At 43.5% G+C, this 22,835-nt stretch overlaps 1 protein-coding gene across 1 annotated transcript; it reads left to right on the top strand.

Annotated features, from left to right (window-relative positions):
- Positions 1–1,127: 1,127 nt before the first annotated feature.
- ice2 (interactor of little elongator complex ELL subunit 2) lies at positions 1,128–21,085 on the top strand (the record flags this gene model as incomplete). Its single annotated transcript, XM_080841740.1, has 15 exons — positions 1,128–1,141; positions 1,788–1,889; positions 2,070–2,391; positions 2,532–2,651; positions 2,864–2,998; positions 3,096–3,212; positions 3,694–3,850; positions 4,360–4,535; positions 4,993–5,926; positions 8,158–8,327; positions 9,691–9,820; positions 12,887–12,971; positions 13,517–13,567; positions 14,721–14,976; positions 20,963–21,085. 15 exons carry the CDS (start codon positions 1,128–1,130, stop codon positions 21,083–21,085), a joined length of 2,892 nt encoding a protein of 963 aa, XP_080697866.1.
- Positions 21,086–22,835: the final 1,750 nt, after the last annotated feature.

Below are 22,835 nucleotides of genomic sequence, written 5' to 3'. Positions count from 1 at the left end.
GCGAGTGGTTGAGGTGGTTTCTGTCAGAGCGCGGTCTTTCATTCCGTGGAAGTGAAGAGACTTTCGGATCACCACGTAATAGCAATTACCTTGGGATACTAGAGCTTCTCAGCAAGTTTGACCCTTTCTTAGCAGAACACACATTAAGAAATATGGGAACAAGCTGGGGAAGGGGACACCTCCTATCTCTCTAATACAATTAGTGAGTAGTTCATAGCGTTTGTAGGCTACTTGTTGTTGGTATGTTGGTACAATTGCTATGTATGTTTTAGGCTACAGTTCCACAAAATAAATGCAAATTTCTTTTTAAAAATATGTCTGTCATAATTTAATTACCAATCCCTCTCTCTCTCTCTCTAATATATATCAGTAAAAATAATAGCAGTAATAATACAATATTTTATATAATTAATATATATAGGCCTATTTTTAATCAAAAAAAAATGTGTGTGGGGGGGGGGGGGGGGGCTCGGGGAGGCTTCTGCCCCGGGCCCCAGATGACCTTAACCTGGCCCTGGCTCAGTGAAGTGTTTTGCTTCTGTTTTTCTATTTGATTTGATATTTTATTGTGATTTAATTGTACAGCACTTTGGTCAACATGAGTTGTATTTAAATGTGCTTTATAAATACATTTGCATTTGGCTTTGATAATTGACTATGCGAGATTGCGTTTATTCCAATGTTTTTGGAGTAGGCTAGATATTCTGTCCTATACCAGTTGAATTGCCGTCGTGCTTCGCTGTTAATTACACCAGTAACTCACTTGTGGTGTGCACTTCTTTCGGTAAATAGTTTTCTTTGAGTTGGCTTGATTTATAATTAGCTAGCCATTAGACGAATGACACGCAGCAAATGCGATACACTAACTGGGCGTAAAACACGTAAATACTTTAATTACTTATTGTTCTGTCCTGTAAAATGTATATGATATATACACATTTGTTGGTCTAATCCAGAAGATAGGGACACGGGACTATGTATGATCCAGCAGTAAACTGCTAATGAAGCCACGGAACCAATTTAGCTACCAGTTGAGTTCCAGTCGGCAGGTACATTGCGTTACACCAGTACGTGAAGCATGACAACAGCATCAATATTGGACTGGATATACTCATGTCAATGTACACATGGAGCTGACATGGTGAGACAACGTAGTGTTATTTTCCGCCTAGTAAAGCTAACATTTTGATAATAACGTAAATATAAAACAATATGTCTTAGGTTGTGAGCAAGTTTCCGAGCGAACATATGCTAGCTAATAATAGTATACAGTAGTAGTGTTTGAGTACTCATGTTTCATTATCGTTGTCATCTCTCTCTCGCTCTCTCTCTCTCTTTCTCTCTATCAATTAAATTCAAAGAAGCTTTATTGGCATGACCATAACGTTCTACTGTATTGCCAAAGCATTTGGATTGGGTGTATAATATGTGGTTATATACACAATACATCAACGAATGCACAAGATACATCCGAAGGGGAAAGGGGGAATGATAATCATTATCGGTAGGATATTAACAATAACAACAAACATGAACATACTTGAATTTAATGGATGTGTGGGCTGTCCCTCCGTTTATGGAAGGACGTCACATATTGTGCAGCGAGCATGAGGCATTCCTCATTTCCTCCAATGAGGTATGAAAGCCTCGCCTCACTGCTTGCCAGCAGGAAATCGTGGAAGACTTTTAAAAAATTGTCTGTGCCTACCCACCTCTATGACCAGGCTGTGTTCACTGAGTCTGTACTTTCTCTCTCTCTCACGCCATGCACCATCTTTCTTCTGAAGGAATGATTCCCCTGATACCAGCAGTGTTCTCTTCACTCGTGATGTTTATGACAAATTCTCTCTTGCACCCAATATTAAAGAACTATGGGGACTACTTCACAGGTACTTTTTTTTAAAATTATTGAAGCAATGTCTACTCTTACTAGCCTAACTAAATACTGTATTTACTGTATACTGTAAAGTACTAAATACTGTTTAGTTCATGACTAACGTCTACCGTTATGCAATGACAGAATGGATTATGCCAGGTGCAAAACAAAATATTTTCTGTTATCTGTCAAGTCCCCAGGTGAAAGCAGAATCACAGGAAACGGTGGGAAAAAATCGAGAGCACTTGCCTCCTGATCCACCGAAGCCTGGTGTCGGTGAAGATACTCCAGGGGTTGACAGTGACCATGATTCATATGAAAACCCTACTGAGATCCAAGTTAAAGAAACCGCTCCCAAGAAAGCGTCAGGAGGAGGCTTCGGTGTGAAGACTGTTGTCTCAAAGCAGACATTCCCTGAGCCTAGACTGCCCTATCCTTGTTTCAGCGCCATTAGCAAACAGGACCATAGCAAATATATGCACTGTTTACTGAACAGATCTCAAATTCCCCCACAGGTACCTGCCTTAGAAGTCTCCTTCATTGTATGCATGTTATGTGTACTTGTGCTAAAGTGTATTCATTCAATCCTTTTTCACTCTTTAAATCCCCTGGGTAATCTGCTATTTTCCTGGTGTCTGCCTCTGTTTTTCTGAAGTATGTAGTGCAGCGAATTAGGCAGGAGGTGACTGAGTTCATGAAATACCTGCAGGATGTCTCCAGAACCTGTGCGGAGGATTACAACTACATTTCCCAGGGTGCAGCTCAATATTGTGAGGTGGGACAGTCTTCCTGTACATGTTTTATTGACTGTTCACTGTTGTCTGAAATGAATCTTTCTCGTCATAGATCTATTCCTCGTTCATGTGAAAGTTAATGTTTTATTTGTCTCTGCCTGTCCTATGGCGAGGACGCGGTCAGGAAGCAGTGGGTCATTTCAAACACTTATCTCTTTCCCTCTCCTCTGGTGCTTACTTCCTTCTCTTGCAGGAGTATCTGAAAGCCTTTTCTGACCACATAAGGACCTATCCCCAGCTTTATCTCCTTCAAGAAACTACCAGCCTTCTGGGGACTGTATACATGCCAAATCTGTCATTACATTTGGAGAAACAACTTCTTGCAGTGGTATGGTATAAGGCATTGCTATTGTGTAGACACCTATATTGCAGAAGGTTATCCAGGCACTTGACTGATATCATTCTTTGTTTTGTTCTTTCTTCAGGGAGAGATTGATGTTGGGGCCCCGAGGATATTGACTAAAGATACTCAGCTCTCAGTTGATTATGACTGTGTGAACTCAGCAAACCCTCCATCTAAGAGAGCAAGTGAAACACACAAGGTATAATGTACTTGAATGTTTGCAGTAAGTTCTCCTTTGCGTAGAGACATGTAATTGTAGAATTTGTTGTTGTTACTTTTAGAAACCACTAGAGGGTGCAAAAACTCTGATTTATTTGAATGCTCTAGCAGCTTGTCATGCATTTTGAATTGGAAGTGGAATGTTTAAGCTAACTGTCAATAAAAACAAAAGCTCAAACCCAAGTATGTATTAGGCAAATTTAGAATAACTGAATAACTGCAAAAAAAAATTATCATAATTATGATAAGATGTGCATCAGTCCATTTTGTATGATACTTTACAAAGTAAGTCGTCTTTTACATACATTATATGACTTCAGGGGTTTACTTGCTTTACTTACATGCTCAGCTGAAACGTTTCCTATCTTTTAGTTAAGGCAGTTTTGTTTAAAGTTTTTGCGCCCAGCACCTGTAAATGGTGGACGTGTGACTGATGAGCCCTTGTCGTATATTTACCAAAGGCCATCAGTGGCGGTGACGCAGCAGAGAGGCTGAGCAGTAAGTACGAGCCCGACGTGTGTCTCGCCAAAGAGGCCCTGCTGCAGATCCTGGACCAGGGCTCGGAGTTCAGCGAGGACTGGGAGTTGCCGGTGTGGGTCAAGGTGAACTCTCTGACAGGTAGACAACGGATGGAGATCATTCTGTCTTACAGGCTCATCTCGCTCAGTGTTTGTTTGATGATCTACAAAAGAAGTAATCTTTTTTTATATGGGACTTTCTTCTGACATACTGTATAATTTACCAGAGGCCAGCAGTGCAGAAAATGACATGGCCACATAGAAACCGGAAAAATGACATTGGATGCATTTTCATTTACCCTTTGACTTATGTTACAATTTTTAAAATATGACATTAATTGGGATTTTTTTTTGGAGGGGGGGGGGTGTTTTTACATTTTTCTTTCATTGATAGCACAGTAAAGTCATATATTTTCGTAGTATAAGTATAACATCCAGTGACAGTGATTATGACATGGCTTTGTAGTCACTGGATTAAGACATACATTAAATTGAATAAACTAATTTAGCCCTTCTGTAGAGACCTATGTTATTATTTTGAAGTGCTATGTGATAATTTGTCCCTAGCTAATGTGAAGTGATCAGGCACTGATGTGTCCTCTGTTGCAGGCAAAAAGACAGTGTACATTGACCCTCCTCTGCTGAAGAAGGAGTTAACGATGAGAGAGAAGAATCATCTCTTTCATGAGGAGAGCATGAAGCTGGCATTTAACAAGAAGGACCCCAAACCCGTGTTCTTCCTCATGACTGGCCAACGCAGCCCAGAGAAGCAGCCTCAACCCAAGGTGGGAAATGTTGTGTGTGTGTTTGTTTGTGTGTGTGTGTTTGTTTGTGTGTGCTTGTGTGTGTATGAGAGAGAGAGACTTTCCATGCGGTCATAAGGCCCTGGTATAGTTCCAAATGTTTGCCTTCGCACAACTTGGGTGCGGAAGTGCATTTGGGTGCCTCAAAGTATCCTACTGTAAACTAGATGCCTCAGTCACTCGAGATAATACCTCTACATTGTGTCAATGTACAGAAAGCAATGGTGTTGATTTTTTTTTTTTTTTTTAAAAGGCCTTTATTTATATATAGTTGCTAAATTACCAATACTTCTCTACCTAAGTAGCACTACCTACATACCTACATCAAATGATATGCCATTATTGGGAACCTAATTAAGGTGTGATATAGACGCGTGAAAAAAAGCGAATGTTTCAATTTAGTTCAGTCTTCCAGCTTATTTGTTTGTTTGAACTCCAGGAGGGCCAGCTGAGGAGGCCCGTGGCGACAGGGAGCCCAGGCCTGGATTTTGAAGTGGATTACACCGAGCTGGAGTCTTTCGGAGAGTCTCTTCCCCTCAAGAAAAAGACCAGCCAGGGCGCTGCACAGAAGGCGGAGCTCCTCGGGAAACCCAGTGCGATGGAGGCCAAAATGGCTCCCAAAGTCCCAGAGCCTCCAGACACACCTCAGGCACTTGACACCAACACAGTGGGTTCAAAGGCAGAGGGCCCAGCTAAAGAAGATGCACTTGAAGCTGGCTCTAACAGCCATGAGGAGGACGGTGACGGGGACTCGTCGTGGGAAGACATCGAGGACGACTCCGCGGAGGAGGACGGGGACGCCAGCACAGACGTGCAGTCAGAGCAGGGACCGGTCCATGCGAGCGTAATAGGACAGGAAAAGGAAAGCTCACCACCCCAGCCAGAGTTCACCACCCCGGCCAAACGAACCCGCACCACCTCAGAGGCCTCCGCGGACTCAGACGAATCCATGCTCTACATTGCCGATATGTCTTCCCCTCAACCAGCAGACAAGAAACTCACCCATCCTCTGCCCAATATAACCTCTTCTGTAGCCACCCAACCTGCCCACACGGCACCCCACCCAAGCACCCCCCTCTCAGTCCAAGCCAGAGCAGGGAACAGGAGAGCGGGCAAGATGTCCCGGCTGGATGGGGCGGGGGACCAGCTTGGGCAGATCCTCCGCATGCAGAGCGCCATGCTCAAACCCAGCTCCAAGACCCAGGAAACCCCCAGGCCTGCGGAGTCCAGGCCAGCTTCAGGCCTAACACAGCCCTCTTGCCACAGCCTGGTGAAGCCCTCCGTCACCTCCTTCCTGGAGGGCAAGGAGAGAGAGGATGGTGTTACCAACACTGGCCCTACACTCACTCTGCATCTCAACACCCAGCAGAAATGTAAGTACCTGCACTTCCATGCTTAGACCAGCAGGTGGCAGATATGCCTCGGCGTAGAGAATATTCCAATTTCTTTTTTCTTGATTCAATCTAATGAATTCAGTCCTTTTAAATTCAGTGTCTTTTATCATTATGCAGCTGTCCTAAGGCTATATTGTAATTGTAATCATATCATCTGTATTGCACAAATGTTGCAGAATCCTGTTCAGTCGCATTTGCATGAGTGTATACATTGTAGCAAATTACCATTACTATGATAGACCATGGTGTAAGTTTGCCTTATACTTTTCCAATAAAAACATTACATTGTAGCATGCCTAATTTATAGTATTTGTCAGGTGCTTGCAGGAAAGTGTTGTATTCCTATGTGTGCTCTGTATACATCTACAGCCGCGGAAAAAATGAAGAGACCACTTCAAAATGATCAGTTTCTCTGGTTTTACTATTTATTGGTATGTGTTAAAGTAAAATGTACATTTTTGTTTTATTCTATAACCTACTGGCAACATTCCTACCAAATTTCAAATAAAAATATTGTCATTTAGATCATTTATTTGCAGAAAAATGACAATTGGTCAAAATAGCAAAAAAGATGCAGTGTCTTCAGATCTCGAATAATGCAAAGAAAACAAGCTCATATTCATTTTTAAACTACACAATACTAATGCTTTAACTTAGGAAGAGTTCAGAAATCAATATTTGGTGGAATAACCTTGATTTTAAAATCACAACTTTCATGTGTCTTGGCATGCTCTCCACCAGTCTTTCACATTGCCGTTGGGTGACTTTATGCTACTCCTGGCGCAAGAATTCAAGCAGCTCGGCTTCTTTCCATGGCTTGTGACCATCCATCTTCCTCTTGATCACATTTCAGAGTTTTTTTTATGGGATTCAGGTCTCGAAATTGGGCTGGCCATGACAGGGTCCTGATCTGGTGATACTCCATCCACACCTTTACTGGCCTGGCTGTGTGGCATGGATCATTGCCCTGCTGGAAAAAACACTTCTCAGAGTTGGGGAACATTGTCAGAGCAAAAGGAAGCAAGTTTTTCTTCCGGGACAACGTTGTACTTTGCCTGGCTGAGGTTTGTAAAAGACCATAAGGATTGAACCAAAGCCGACTGGAGGGTCTCCTAGTTCGTCTTCTCTGATGAGTCCAATTTCACAGTAGGTGCAAGACTCTGTGGCTTGTAGGCCTCTCCAGGTCTCCGTCTAACCATCAGACGACCATGTGTTGGGCAAAGCTGAAAATTGGACTCATCAGAGAAGACGAACTAGGAGACCCTCCAGTCCGCTTTGGTTCAATCCTTATGGTCTTTTACAAACCTCAGCCAGGCAAAGTACAACGTTGTCCCGGAAGAAAAACTTGCTTCCTTTTGCTCTGACAATGTTCCCCAACTCTGAGAAGTGTTTTTTCCAGCAGGGCAATGCTCCATGCCACACAGCCAGACCAGTAAAGGTGTGGATGGAGTATCACCAGATCAGGACCCTGTCATGGCCAGCCCAATTTCGAGACCTGAATCCCATAAAAAAAACTCTGAAATGTGATCAAGAGGAAGATGGATGGTCACAAGCCATGAAAAGAAGCCGAGCTGCTTGAATTCTTGCGCCAGGAGTAGCATAAAGTCACCCAACGGCAATGTGAAAGACTGGTGGAGAGCATGCCAATACACATGAAAGTTGTGATTTTAAATCAAGGTTATTCCACCAAATATTGATTTCTGAACTCTTCCTAAGTTAAAGCATTAGTATTGTGTAGTTTAAAAATGAATATGAGCTTGTTTTCTTTGCATTATTCGAGATCTGAAGACACTGCATCTTTTTTGCTATTTTGACCAATTGTCATTTTTCTGCAAATAAATGATCTAAATGACAATATTTTTATTTGAAATTTGGTAGGAATGTTGCCAGTAGGTTATAGAATAAAACAAAAATGTACATTTTACTTTAACACATACCAATAAATAGTAAAACCAGAGAAACTGATCATTTTGAAGTGGTCTCTTCATTTTTTCCGCGGCTGTATATGTCTAATGTGTGTAGGAGGGTAGCGGTGTAACTTGCAGGCCACCGTACTGATAGAACTGGCTGACAGCAAGGGGTAGTTCTGATGGGCATTTCTGATGCAGGGCATTTATTTTAGGAGACGGAAAGTACACACACATTCACACATACTCACTGAAATGAATATGTGTGTGTTGCATTTTGAACTTGTGTGTGTGTGTGTGCAGGTCTGCTTCGTGAGGATCTACAGAGTTCTGTAGAGGATGAGGTGGATTTTGATGCTCCACAGGAGGGGAACTTGCTCTTTAAGCTGTACAACCTCCACGACCTGCTGCTGTTGGTCCGATCCTCCATCTCGCTGTCCCACGCCAGGACCAGCCCCTCGGGCTCCTTCTGTGTAAGACCACAGCCTGCTGCACACCACATGCATAGAGAAAGACTCTACAGGAGTCACCATAGGGATACATCTTTCCATCTTGCCTGTCCCTCGGTCAGAGGCAGAACAAGGATCGGAACATTCACTTTTGAGGCGACATTACATTTTCCAGAATGATTGTACCCACAAATCCACAAAAAGCGAAACATTCTCTAGGAATGAAATTTGTTCATGGCTGAATGGAATATGTTCTGCATTGCTTCACATGCAATATGATTGCTGTATCCCATATGTCTTCTAGACCTTGCTCCATAGTTTTGCATCATCCATGAGTAGTGATGGAGATCATTTCCAAACACTGTTAATGACTTAAGAATATAATAATCAAGTGCCTTGTATTATTAATTACCTTATATGAATCATGTAATATGTAAGCAGGAACATGGCTTTTCTGTGTTTCTGCGTGTGTGTAACGTAGATAATTAGGTGCCACTTAGTCTGCATTTCTACAAGAGCATGTGAACTTCTGTCTATCTAAACCTTGTGCGATGTGTTTATCAGTGCTCAAGTGAGCCCTGATAAACACATCGCACAAGGTTTATATAGACAGAAGTTTAGCGTTTAAGCAGGGATGACCACGTGGTGGATCTCTGACGCCCGAGGCAAGGATGGAAGTTTTGCACAAGGTCGGAAGAACCTTTTCACCTCTGGTCTAAACATGGTCCTAAGTGGCTCCTAATAATCTAAGTTACACACTTGATTATTATATTCTTAAGTCATTAACAGTGTTTGGAAATTATCTCCATCAAGTAGTACCCCATAATGTGTCCATTATTTCCCATAGGTATATGTAGATTGTGTCTGTGGCCCCACATTAGGACAAGGCCACAAGGGCGTATTCTAAGTTTGAGGTTTAGTGACAAGTAGGTGTAAACCTCCTAATAGAAGAGCCGTTGGGCTTCGTTGTGCTAGGAGAAGAGAACCATCGGGCTCTTCTATTAGAAGGTTTGCCCCTTACTCTGAGTTGACTAAACCAGGAATACCGCCGAGGAGGGTGTTGTGTGTAAATAGGCGCCTTTCCTATCGTTCAGTTTGACCCAGATCCTGTTATGGGGCCGTAGTGTGTTTAAGCAGGGATCACTCTCTCTGCGTTCTACCTAAAAACAGGACCACTACTGCATCTCCGTCAAAGAGATTATTGGATGTGATTTCATCATCTGACTGCGGTTTTCATCAGGCAGTCATACTGCTTTTCTGTCTGTGTGTCTCTGTGTGGGTGTGTCTGTCTGTTTGTGTCTGTCTGTTTGTGTGTGTTTGTGTGTGTGTGGACATGCTATGGTGTGTTTATAATAATCATTATTATCTGTACTATGTGTGTGGACAGGTTGTGCCCGTATGTGTTTTGCCCAAGCTGGAGTATCAGCTGAGTTACGGGGCGGAGTGTGTGACCAGCAGTGAGGCCTGCCGACTGTGGGCTGACACCCTCCTCAACCCCAGCACTGTGTCTTACATAGGTGAGTAGTCTCTCTCGCTCTTTCTCTCTCTCTCTCTCTCTCTCTATCCCTCTCTCTCTCTCTCTGTCCCTCATTCTCTCTCTCTGTCCCTCTCCTCAACCTCAGCACTGTGTCTTACATAGGTGAGCAGTCTCTCTCTCTCTCTCTGTCCCTCTCTGTCTCTCTCCTCAACCCCAGCACTGTGTCATACATAGGTCTCTCTCTCTCTCTCTCTCTCTCTCTCTCTCACTCTCACTCTTTCACTCACTTTATCTCTCTCTCTCTCTCTGCCTCCTCTTTCTTTTTCTCTCTCCTCAACCCCAGCACTGTGTCATACATAGGTAAGCAGTCTCTCTCTCTCTCGCTCTGTCCCTCTCTCTCTCTCTCGCACTCCTTATCCCTCGCTCACTCTCTCTCTCACACACCCACATGCACACAGACACATAAACACAGTCTCACACACTGACCCAGAGAGTCAGATTTGTGTCCCATTCACTGTGACCTGTTGTTGACGTCATCCATCAGCTGCTGGCTCTCTCAGCAGTGCTGACGCCTGTGTAGATGTACCTCAGCAGAAGCCTAGACACATAATTAGAGGCTGGCGACATGAGCACGCCATAAAGAGGGGTTTGACCTTCCCTAGTCATCATACCAGTTCTTTTTTTCTTTCTATTTTTCACTGTTTCCATATAAAGGCATCTTGATCTGGCGGTCAGTTTGCATTCTTGCTGTTGATAAAGGCATTCCAACAGGCTTTCTATTAGTGCTCTAAGTCCAGAAGCAGAGGGTGGAGTGAGTCTCCTTTTCCTCCTCTCACTCCCCCCCCCACCCACACACACACACACACACACACACTCCACCTCCCACAACCCTAGAAATATCTCACTCATGACTCACTGGCCTGAGCTGGTGTTTGTCTTTGGAGTTGTCATGGCAACGTGTAGGCATGATCTCTTTTGTTTAGCGTTTAGTGGTTCCCTGAAATCAGAGACTGCATCTTTAAGAGCTGCTCAGTGAAAATAAGTGATTCTCACCGTGTATTTATCAGAGTTTGTAGAACAGTGATTTATGTCGAGAGATCTCCAGTAGGAGAGAGAGAACCCCTCCCTTGTTTTGAGCATACAAGGCCCAACCCAGTTGCACAACACCTCAGCAGATATGATAGCTTGCTGCGAGGATGTCTGCTGATAGGGACACCAAGACCCGTGTTCCTGCTGCTCTGGGATCAGTTTGCACACGCCTCACAGAGAGATCCCCCCCCCCCCTATCAGACTCCTGCAGGAGCGGTTATGGCCCATCTTCTCTGTGGGGGACTTTGCACCAGGAGAGGGTGTAGCACACAATGTTCTGTGAATGCTTCTCATGCTTGAGTCGATTACTGAAAGAATTCCGTCCTTGCCTGCTCTTGTCGTCTCTCAGACGCTGTGTGGATTTTGTGATGGAATCCGTCTCTTTTTCTTGGTGCCATGCCCAAGCCCTGCCCCCATATCGGCCTGTTTGGCAGGAACCGGTGTGCTCTGTGCCCCACTGCATGTTTTGGCATCAGTCGACATGGCCTGGTTGGCTTCTTTTGTTCTTCTGAAAGCCTTCATGTTGCCTTCATGTTGTGCCTTTTGTCTGAAGGGGTTAACTTATGGCAGGCTAATCTCAAACGCCAGACTTATACTCTTGACACTATGTCTGGTCCACATTGTGTGCTACCCTGGAAGACTTTTAACAGAAGCTCGAGCTGCCAGATGTAACAGAGAGGGCCTGTTGATTGACAAACAAAGCTTCAAATCATGGACAGCTTCCTGTGTGTGACAACAGAATAGAATAACAAGTCGTGTGTTCACTGCACAAAATGGTGATCCTTACAGAGGACATTCTGGCAGCCCAGAGGAATTACTCAGCAAGTTGAGCACGTTTCATCTGTTAAGCCTAGCTGCCCATTGGTTCTGTAAAAGTCATGACTCCTTTCAGGAAAGAAAACCTTGAACACCTTTATGGATAAGATGCATATTCTAAGATGGAAAAGTGATTGTGTTCCCCTATGTTCCCTATTCTGGTGGTGTGTTTGTTAAGAGCGCAGTGGGGTGAAAGTCATTCCTTTACTTGCAGAGTAATCGAATAGAATAGTTACCCTCTGCAAGTGTGTACAATGAGAGCAGACAAAGATAGATTCCTACAGCACTGACTGTATTCTCCATATCCTGGCTCCCTGTGAGCGGGCCACTGGGGCCGAGACCATGGCCTGGTTCTGTAGATAGGCATGCAGCCAGAGCACAGTGTGTCCATGGAGGGTCCCGGCAGCTGCAGTGGGTTACAGGAAACACATAGATTTCCCTCCCTCCCTCTATTTTAGCCCTCATCATTCCACTGCACTGAGTAACAGCCTCCTGTGCCTGTTGTTGTTAGCACTGGGCCGCCTCTCTGCGCTCCTCCTACCCAAAAGAGTTTTTGATATAAGCTACATGCAATGCTACAATACATGCAAAGTAAATGAGTAGTCAAACGTTAGCCTGGTTGTCATGGAATTGATCTGTCTTAGGACCTAAGCAGCATATCATGTAGAAAGGCCAACATACACTATCAACAGTTTGTACAAATGACATTTCTGAGTCTCTGGAACAGTGAGGTAGTTAAAGAGCTCAGGTTATCCTCTCTGGTGTGAGGCAACACTGCTGGGCGGGGCATGAGTGCGATGAGTGATGATGAAGATGATGAAAGTACAGCTGCGTCATGTCAGTGCTGTGATTCTCTCCCACCCTGATGATGCCATCACAGGCCCAGTGCAGGCAGTGACAGGCCCAGAGGCTGGTGGGGGGCTGGTGGGTGGAGGGGCTGTGTGAGGCCACAGCTCTGTTCTGTAGGGTCTGCCCATACATGTTTTACTGTTTCATGCCTAGTGAAAGCTTGCATAAACATTTTTATCATTATTATCTCACATTTTTTGACAAGTATTTCTGAGGGAGTACATTCAGAAAAGTCTGGGACAGACTTAATCCTTAACTCCCATAATGACTGTTTATGTGAATCTCTGACTTTCTCTCTCTGTCCCTCCCTCTCTTCTCCCTCTCTCCTCGTCTCTCCTTTGTGTTGGTCTAGCCCGCATCAATGCCCACACATCGAAACTGGTGGAGCTGCAAGAATTGCCGCCTGATTGGATGCAGAGTATTTCCTGTGACTTCCAGTGAGTGTCCCTTGAGCTGGTGTCCTCCCATGACCTCGCTAATGTGCTAGTCCAGCTTGTGTTTGTCACCTCATTCACATAACACATGACAACAGCCAGCCATACACAGACTGCCCAAACCAACACCAGACTTATCTGGTGTTCCATTGTCTGCATATGACTTTACTTTCTGACATGTCCTTTTTCCGATAATTAAAGGTAGGGTCCGTGATTCTAATCCATTTTTTGTCAGATTCCGTGAATTGCTCCTAGCTGTCTGTTCTGTGTGCGCCCAAAAAAGACTCCAGTCCGTATGGCTCTGTACATGGGAATCAAACAAAGTGGCTAGCAGAGCCATATACTATTCTGGCTAATCAATACATTGCTTCAGGAGCACGCAACAGAGAGGTGTGATTTGATTATCTATTGAGCTCAAATATCAACAACCTCTCGCCAAAATCTATCTTTAATGGGGATGTCATTTGAGGTGATATTTATGTGGTATGAAAGGTTTCATGACATTGATGTTCTGACATTGATTTGTGTTTGTGTTTGATCTATATCAGTCCAGCCCGATCCCTCAACATCCTCCACCACGTCCTGAAAAAGGTCACTGGGTAAGTTCCTTCTTTTCTCCACTAGTTTCAGATCACTAATGTCTGAGGTGTTGTAACTGACATACGTCTTGGGGAACTCCTGAGTGACCTGTGTATCTCGTTGCCTGGAGACAAGCTTCGTTGACTGGAGTGCATGAGAACCTTTGTGTCGCCGCTCAACTGCTGTAGGCTGGGTGTGGCTTACCCCCCTCTCCTCTGGGTGTGAGTACATGTGTGTTGTGGGTGGGGGTGTCCGGAATCAGTGGGACAAAAAAAAAGACATGCTCTCCATGCCAGAACAGGCATCCAGGCAGTGGTTGTGTCAAAGATGCCGGTTTCGCAATCGCCTGCTGCCCTTGCGCTCAGAATGCATCACCCATCTGTCACCCCTCTTTCACAAGACTGCACTGCGTGACATTCCTCCCTCTCTCATGAAAAAACAGCCACTCCAGCAGCAGCAGCAGCATTGGAAACCTTACGCAACTGCATGGCATAAAGAAGAGTCTATTACATGTCAATGCTGATATATCCCTTCCTGCACTGAAGAACCCCACACACCCCTCTCCACTGGGTGTGAGTACATGTGTGTGTGGGGGGGGGGGGGGTGTGTGTGTGTGTGTGTGTGGTGTGTGTGTGGACCTCTTCAAAACCTCTTCCTACTACAAGCAGCTTACAACATCACGGCTGTGGGATGGGAAAACTCATTACATTACTGTGTGCTGGTATGTTAAAAAGTGAACCACTGTACAGTCAAAACACGTCAGGGTATGCACCCCTTGAGGTTTTGAATTCATCACCTGGGGGACGCTTCTTGCTCTTCCAGTTGATCCAAGTGAAGGCATTAGGTTCCATTTTCTTGATCAGTTCTTTAATGTGTTTATCCTCTTCAGATGTGACTATTTATAGAGCATGGACCTTAGGGGAAATTGCCTTGGTTGAAACGTTTCCACCAATAGGTGACTCAAGATTGTGTGTCATTGCAAACACCATCACCACAATGATGATCTTCAACACAGTGTATTAAGTGTTCTATAGTGTCTATAGTGTCAATGCAAGTAGTGTCTTGAGTAGAAATGTCTAAATACAATGCAGTGATACAGTGTAACATCACTGGATGATGGATTTGACTTCAATTGAATATTTATGTGGAATTTCCCTGTTCCCACCACTCTAGACTGGCAGAGGGGAGATACCTGATGAGCCACAAAGCCCGTATGCCCTATTTCACCATACTGAAGGCCTGTGACAAGATGGCTGCCGGACGCCACACCTACGACCTGCAGTCATCCTACGGCCAGCCTCCCCCCGCCAGGACCCCTGACGCTGTCCCCTGGGTCCCCGTGGACCCCAACCACCTGCTGCCCTTCCACAAGCAGTACCGCAGGGTGCCCTGCACGTTCCCCCCGCAAAACCCCACGAAGCCACAGCAGGTACGACACCCTGGCCGTTCACCGGTTTCTATACACACACACACACACACATACACACACACACACACACACACACACACACAGCCCTCCAACACCTAATTGTTTACACCGCAGCCTAGATTGACAGCTGCGATACTGCTAACATTATTAATAGGATCTGTTTATACAGCATTTTTATTTATAGATCATCCAACCATTTTTTTAAGATGAATTTCGCTCAGGGTTTCTTCCTGTGAAAGGGCGTTTTGCCAGATCACTGCTGCTGTGGGTTTGCTCCGGGAGAGGGTGCAAGCCTCAGGCTCCTCAGACAGCTTTGAGCAGTGACTTACTCTCGCTAACGGTGCTAGATCAGTACATGAAATTGGAAGTGTTGAATTGACATTCCCGGTGTGAAGGTCCCAAACCGAAGACAATATATAGCAAAAACAACCCTAAATTCAGACTCCTAGCTGAAGCTGAGCCTGGTGTTATGTCTTTAACACAGTCTTACAGGCTTAACAAGGAGTCCTTACCTATTTTACTACATTTGACTGCCTGTTTGAAAATCCTGTTTGCAAACCAAACCAGTGGCATTCATCTTTGGCATTTCTCAACGCATGAGCCCATAAAGTCTCAGTAGCACAGCAGTTCATCTTTAAAACAAACCTAGTTGTTGGTTGAGTGTGTTGGTCCAAGCCCAGGTGTGACTTCATCTAGTGTTTGTTAGGTTGCCAGCCATTAAGGAATGCCGAAACAGAGTTAGAATGTGTGAGACACACCCTTTCCACGTACACACACTGTCACTCACCTGTAACCTAAGCATTCAACTCACTCCCCATACACCCACACACTTACTGTGCTCTTACTCCCCAATTTTCTTTCTTCCCATACCTACACACATTTTCACACACACATATTCACAAACACACACACATATTCACACACACACACACACACACACGCACACACACACACATATTCACACACACACACACATATTCACACACATATTCACACACACACACACACACACACACACACACACACACACACACAGGGGACCTCCATGTTAAGCCTTTCCTCATCAAAGCTGTCCAGCACTAACATGGTGAACCCAATGAGAAGAAGTGGAGCAGGAGCCCACCTGCTGCTGTAGGGTTTCACTCCGGCTGTGTGAGGACCAGCAGCACAATGAGTGTTAGTCAGGGCCAAACGTAGTAGTCATTACTCATGAGTCGTCAGCGGCAACTCAGTGTTTTCTTTTTGTGTGTGACTGGCGTGATGACGTGAAAGGATTAGAGGTTATGTCTCTCCATACTTCCTCTGTTATTGTAGGATTGATTTGTAATCTCCATTTTAATGCTCATCAGACAGTTGCATTGAAAACTCTTAACAGCATGGCGTCGTGTTCTTGTTATCACCCCAGGGCCTTCTAGCAACTAAACCTATGACCTCACCACTGGTGTGCCATGTGAACCACATGGGCTTATTTGTAGCCACACTTTCCCCTTGTAGATTTAACACCTCATATTTTCACTTATTTGGGTTAGTGGTTTAAAGGCCTTTGCCTAGGTAGGTGAGGCAAGCTTTGTTTGAACAGAGTCTGTGGTGAAGTTTCAGGTATGCAGAGAGTGTGGGCTGAGGACTGAGGCACTCACTGTGTGATAGCCACTGCCCCTGAGTGAAGTCCATGGGTGTGTGCTGGCAGGAATCCAGAACATTTTTCACGTCACTTTACAGTCTGAGACACTGTCAGGGTCTCTTCTGCAGCTTGCCTTCAGGACAGCTGACAAACAACACACCCAACCCTCCATTGTTCTGTAGCTCGAATGTTTTTAGCTGTCGCTGGCGGGTCAGCCACCCCCACCCCCAACACACACACACGCACATACATACTTAATTGCATCTCCGGTGACACACTAACTCACTAATGAATTCACTTCACTCACTAATGTGCTCAAACACCTACACTCCTACAGAGTTCTACGTGTTTAATGGGGATTCTCATAAAGCTTAGAACCACCTGGCAACAATCCTGTTTTCGTAGGGATAGGCGCGCTCTACTTCAAAACAAATATATAAATGCGTTTTCGGGTGCGAGTAAAAGAATGTAAACTATTGGTCGAATGAAAACCGCACTCTCAAGCTTTTCTCTTTTAACAATAAGACCAGTTTATTATAGTACAGACGCGTTTCGGCCTTACGCCATCGTCAGTGTGAGCTGTTTAGCAGCTGCCTGTTGATCATAGGGGTGGGGGGAAAAAATCGATTAATCAATTTTTCTCGATTCTCTCTAAAACGATTCTGTCTCGAATCGTGAGGTGCCAAGAGATTCCCACCCCTAGTTGATCAGATCTGACACAGCACCTGGGAATCAGCTGCTCTCTGCGCTGTTTCCCTCACTGTTCCCCTCACTGCTCCCCTCACTGTTCCCCTCACTGCTCCCCTCACTGTTCCCCTGACTGTTCCCCTGACTGTTACCCTCGCTGTTCCCCTCACTGCTTCCCTCACTGCTCCCCTCACTGTTCCCCTCACTGCCATCTCCTTTGAGTTCTCACAATACTGACAGGGAAGTCATGCATGGCTTCACGCAGCCAGAAAGGGTTTCTTTCTTGAAGAGATCTACTGAATATTCCCTCACAAGACTGATACACAGAGCAGGAACATCTTAAAAGCCTTGCTGTCTAATAGGTAGGGATGAGAACCTTTACGATTTTAACGATTCCGGTTCCTTATCGATTCCTGCTTATCGATTCGATTCCTTATCGATTCTTATTGGGTAAGGGGTGAAAAAAGAGCACAAACGGGTTTTTTACATTAATGTTCTTTTATATACATTTCTAGAATGCTGCACACACCATAAACAGAATGTTTACATAAATAACCAAAAACTTTTATTAAAAAACAGACATTCTTGCCACTAAATATAAAACAACAATATTTAAATGCATATGTGGTGAGAGTGTCAACTCTAAAGCTACATTGACATTGCAGAGCACTGTTGATTGCTATTTCACTCATCTATACTGTATAGATGAGTGTATGAGTGAAATAGCAAACAACCCCTATACAACCCTTCCTCTGCTACCTACTGATCTTTCTTTTCCAGAGCAGATATACCTCAGGAAATGTCTCATAATTGTTGGAACATTACGCATCCAGGTTTAGTTTAAGTTAGTCCAATCTAAACCCCTCCCTCATTGCACTCTTGAGATAAACTAAATCTGGCAATAAAATGGCACTAACAAAATCGTTGAATTTTCTGATCTGACATGAAGCCCTTGTTATTAAGTAAACTAAAGGACTGTATATTTTCTTGTAGGTTGCTTGGTTGTATGGCTAATTGCGAACAATTATGCTTAACGCTTCTAATAGCAATGTAGAACCCACTACAAACACAATAACGTACTGAAACATACTTACTTGTATCATGCACACAATGCCTCACATACGTATTTGAACAAAGATGATTCGCAAACTAGGCACTCAGTATATTTAAAACTTAACTACTGGAAGAGAGAGAAAGAAATGGAGGGAGAGAAAAGGAGAGAAAGAAAGGAAGAGAGAGAAAGGGAGAGAAAGTCAGGGATGAAGCGCAAAAGACTCCGTTAATAATGGCGTTGCCTAGCTCCCTAGATATGGAAAGAGAAACGAGTCTTTTGCGCTTCATCCCTGACTTACCAAGGTAAAGTCCTCAAAATGTTTTATCATAACGGTGTTACTCGTGTGTTATCAGCAAACTTTCTAGACCCAACAGAGGGGAGGCAAGCACTGCCTCTGCCTCAAGCCAACGGCTGAAAATAGAAGATTCTACAGCTAAGCTAGCCTACGTTATATGACAATGTCCAACATCGCCCATTCTGTTAAGCAATTAAATGCTAAGTTTAGTTATGGGTAACACGACAACGCAAACGTTTGCTGATAACACACGAGTAACACCGTTATGAAAAAACATTTTGAGGAGTTTACCTTGGTAAGTTAGGGATGAAGCGCCGTCGTTAGTTGAGCTGCTGCAGGCATCAAAAACATGACAATCTTGTAATTTAATACCATGTTGTGTGCTCAAGTGCTTATTCATAGTAGATGTACCTCCTCCCTTTGACGAAATACATGTTTTACAGACGTTACAAGTGACCATGTTTGCATTTGTTCGAGTGAAATAAAGCCACACTTTAGATCGCTTCATGCATCAAGTCATAATTATGAGATAAAAAGTCATAATTATGAGATAGAAAGTCATAATTATGAGATAAAAAGTCATAATTATGAGATAAAAAGTCATAATTATGAGATAGAAAGTCATAATAATGAGAAACAAAGTAAGCATGCTTCACTTTGGCTTGAGTCTGATACAAAAATGGAGTACATTGAGGACTACTTTAAACGTGGCTTTACCACAAATGAAATGCTTGATTTGCTTGCTATTTCGCATGGAGTATGGCGACGGAAAAATAAAACCGATGTGGCTGAGGTGGCAGCATTCATTGATCAGCCACCAGCGTTCAATTCGCTGGTTTGCAGTACTAGGACCTAAGGTTACGCTGTCTGTATCTGAGAGGAAGCTCTGCATATCAGCTACATGCCCATTTTCTGTCCCCAAATCAAGTCTAATTCTGGAAGGGCATCCACCAGCGTGGATCACAGCATCCATAAAGTATTCAGCGATGACCTTCGGATCATTGTTTGTTTTATAGGCTTCAACCCATATCATCTTTCTTGAAAATCTGTCTATGCATCCGCTGATTGCAATTCCAAATGGTTTAAGCTTATCGTAGCCATCAATGTGCCAGACGTAGTTTGGACCACAGCTGTGGTAAACACGCCGTCGTAGTCTGTTTCTTGATCTCAGATCAACACCTTCACCATCTAGTCATCGTAACAATATTCGAACAGTCTCTCTGTCCGTCACAATTCCATTTAACCAACACTTTTGGTGCATCCATCGGTACCCATGACACTGACCAGATGTTTGCAGCTGCTGTTCAATGAATGCTGCCACCTCAGCCACATCGGTTTTATTTTTCCGTCGCCATAACTTCTTCTTGCTTAAAAACCTCTCAAGAGTACGCTTGCTTAATACAACTCCATGCGAAACAGCAAGCAAATCAAGCATTTCATTTGTGGTAAAGCCACGTTTAAAGTAGTCCTCAATGTACTCCATTTTTGTATCAGACTCAAGCCAAAGTGATTTTGACTGGTCTTATCTAGGCATGCTTACTTTGTTTCTCATTATTATGACTTTCTATCTCATAATTTTGACTTTTTATCTCATAATTATGACTTTCCTATCTCATAATTATGACTTTTTATCTCATAATTATGACTTTTTATCTCATAATTTTGACTTTCTATCTCATAATTATGACTTTCTATCTCATAATTATGACTTTTTATCTCATAATTTTGACTTTCTATCTCATAATTATGACTTTTTATCTCATAATTATGACTTTTTATCTCATAATTATGACTTTCTATCTCATAATTATGACTTTTTGTGACCACCTTTTTTTTCTTTTACTGGCGGAAATGGGCTTCCATAAGTTGCCATTTGTGCTGCGGTCTGATTTTTTAAAGGAAGAGTTCGCGCATGCGCAAACGGCACAGAGGTCCGTTTACAGACCCGGTTTTGAATTTGGCTGACGATTCCAAAGATTCGGCTCATTAGGAACCGGTTCTAAACAAGAACCGGGTTTCGGTTCCCATCCCTACTAATAGGCATGTACTTTCAGTGAGACTAAATGTTTTGCGGACGAACTACGATTCTACTCAGCAGGCTCTGGATGGAACACCTTGGGATATCTTACAAACAAACCTCTTTTGAGCTTTCAGTAGAAACTTGAACAGTCAAGCAGAACATTAATTAACTTTTCTCACAAAACGTGCTTTAGGTTATCGCGGTTGGAATGGTCTTGCAGAAGCAGTGTAGGCCTCGTTATCATAAATGACTCTGTACTCCATACTCAGCCATCCACCATCGTGCTGTTTTTGTGTTGTTCCTCTTTAGGGGTCGGCTGACCACAGGCAACCCTCCAAAGAGCTTTCCAAGGCCCAGAAGAAAAAAAGGAACAAAAAGGCCAAAAAGCAGGCTCTCCAGGAGCAGAAGAAGAAGAAGATGATGCATGAATAAGGATGGTCAACGGGAGGATGACCAAGACAGCCAGAGCCCAGACCAGGAGGAAGAAGACAGAGCAAAACTGAGCTGTCTACTCCACTATCTCATAGCTTGCACTTCAAACAGGCACTTGTAATATACTGTATAAACAGATGCATTGAGTACAAAAAAGTATATTTTTTAATTTATATATTTGGAAAAAAAACAGGCTACATGTATTGTATTTTGATACAGATGTCAGTAATAATAAAGTATGTTTTCATCTCACCACTTAGATCAGTAAACTTGGATTGGATTTGCTGTGTGATTAGCAATCTGAACCCAAATGACTCCTCTTTTCTTCAAACTGATGAGGGACCACAAACCAAAAAAGATAGCCTGTGAAATCCCCTCAGTGTGCAGACATGCTACCACCAGTCTGCCTTAAATCTGTGGGATCATAGAAGATTATAGCTTTGATTGATTACATTAGGGTCCCTCCTGAGCCAATCATGAATCATCCTGGAATTTGAGTAAATCAATCTGTTAGCTGTTTAGACAAAGGCGGGGACCAAATACCTACACAGCTTCTAACTATTTCCATACTTCATGAACATTTCTGTGTTGATGTGAGGATTTAAGAGAAAGGAAACCCAGAGTAACTAAATGCACATATAAAACCCTTACCTCAGACTGAACTAAGTGCAGCTAAAACAATGCATCACCAAGATATAAATTCAGTGTTCAAATTCTACTTGTGTCTAGTGTCCATTTTTGACCACTTGTAACTTATGAAGTGATGCTTGACTTATCCCTGAGTGAAGTGCACAGCAGTAGTCCAGTCTGTAAGATATAAAAGCAAGGACCACCTTCTCACAATCTCTTTGGGACAGTATTCACCTTCGCAATTGAAATCAGATGGTAAAATGAAGCACAAACTGAACTTATCTGCCTATCAAATTTTTAATCTGAATAAAAAAAAAAAGATTCTTTACTACAGGTAAACCAAGCACACTACTGATGTCAGAGGAACCTAAAATATAACTTTTGTCTTATTTTTATTGAGTGTGAAAAAGCTCACATGATTACACAACAGGGTTAAATGTCTTCAAGACATTCAAAAAGGTTGTACATTGTCTTGACCAGAATTAAGAGGAAGATGTATGTGTGTATCATCAGCGTAGCAGCGACAGGAGATCCCATGGTTCTGAATATCTGGCCGAGAGGCGATATATAAAGTGAGAAGAGAAGGCCAAGTATTGAACCTTGTGGGACTCCACATGAGAGGGGTGCAACATTTTAAAATATGACAGCCGTGTTGACCATAAATGTCCTGTTAGACAAATAAGGTCCACTATTGCCTTCTGTGTTGTGTAAGAGTATAAGACAGTCTGCCTTCTGTGTTGTGTTCGACTGTTAGAGTATAAGAGCCCTTGTGTGTGTTCTCTGGCACTCCCGGGTTCATGCCGTGTATGGGACACAAGAGTTGCACTAATAAAGCAATATTTCCTGGGGTCGTGTGGTGTACGGAGCACGGGACTTTCCTTTAAACCCTAGATTGTTGTGCCCGCCTCCATTGTATTGTATAGCTACTATAGTTGTCCACCATGGGCCGTCAGAATAAATTGCTACCATAGATTTGTGTCAAAGATAAAAAATCAATCATTTGAGAAACTGTCTAGTTCAAGGCCTCAGCATCGTTTAAGCCCACCCCCTTCCACCCTTGAGTAGTATAGGCAGTACTAGGTTAATTTGCCGTTTCAGACACCACAGTAATGCGGACTGA

Source organism: Sprattus sprattus (genome assembly GCF_963457725.1).
Source record: "Sprattus sprattus genome assembly, chromosome: 7".
Classification (NCBI taxonomy): Eukaryota; Metazoa; Chordata; class Actinopteri; order Clupeiformes; family Clupeidae; genus Sprattus; species Sprattus sprattus.
The sequence above is the reverse complement of the archived record's forward strand: the minus strand, read 5'-3'. Positions and strand labels throughout refer to the sequence as shown.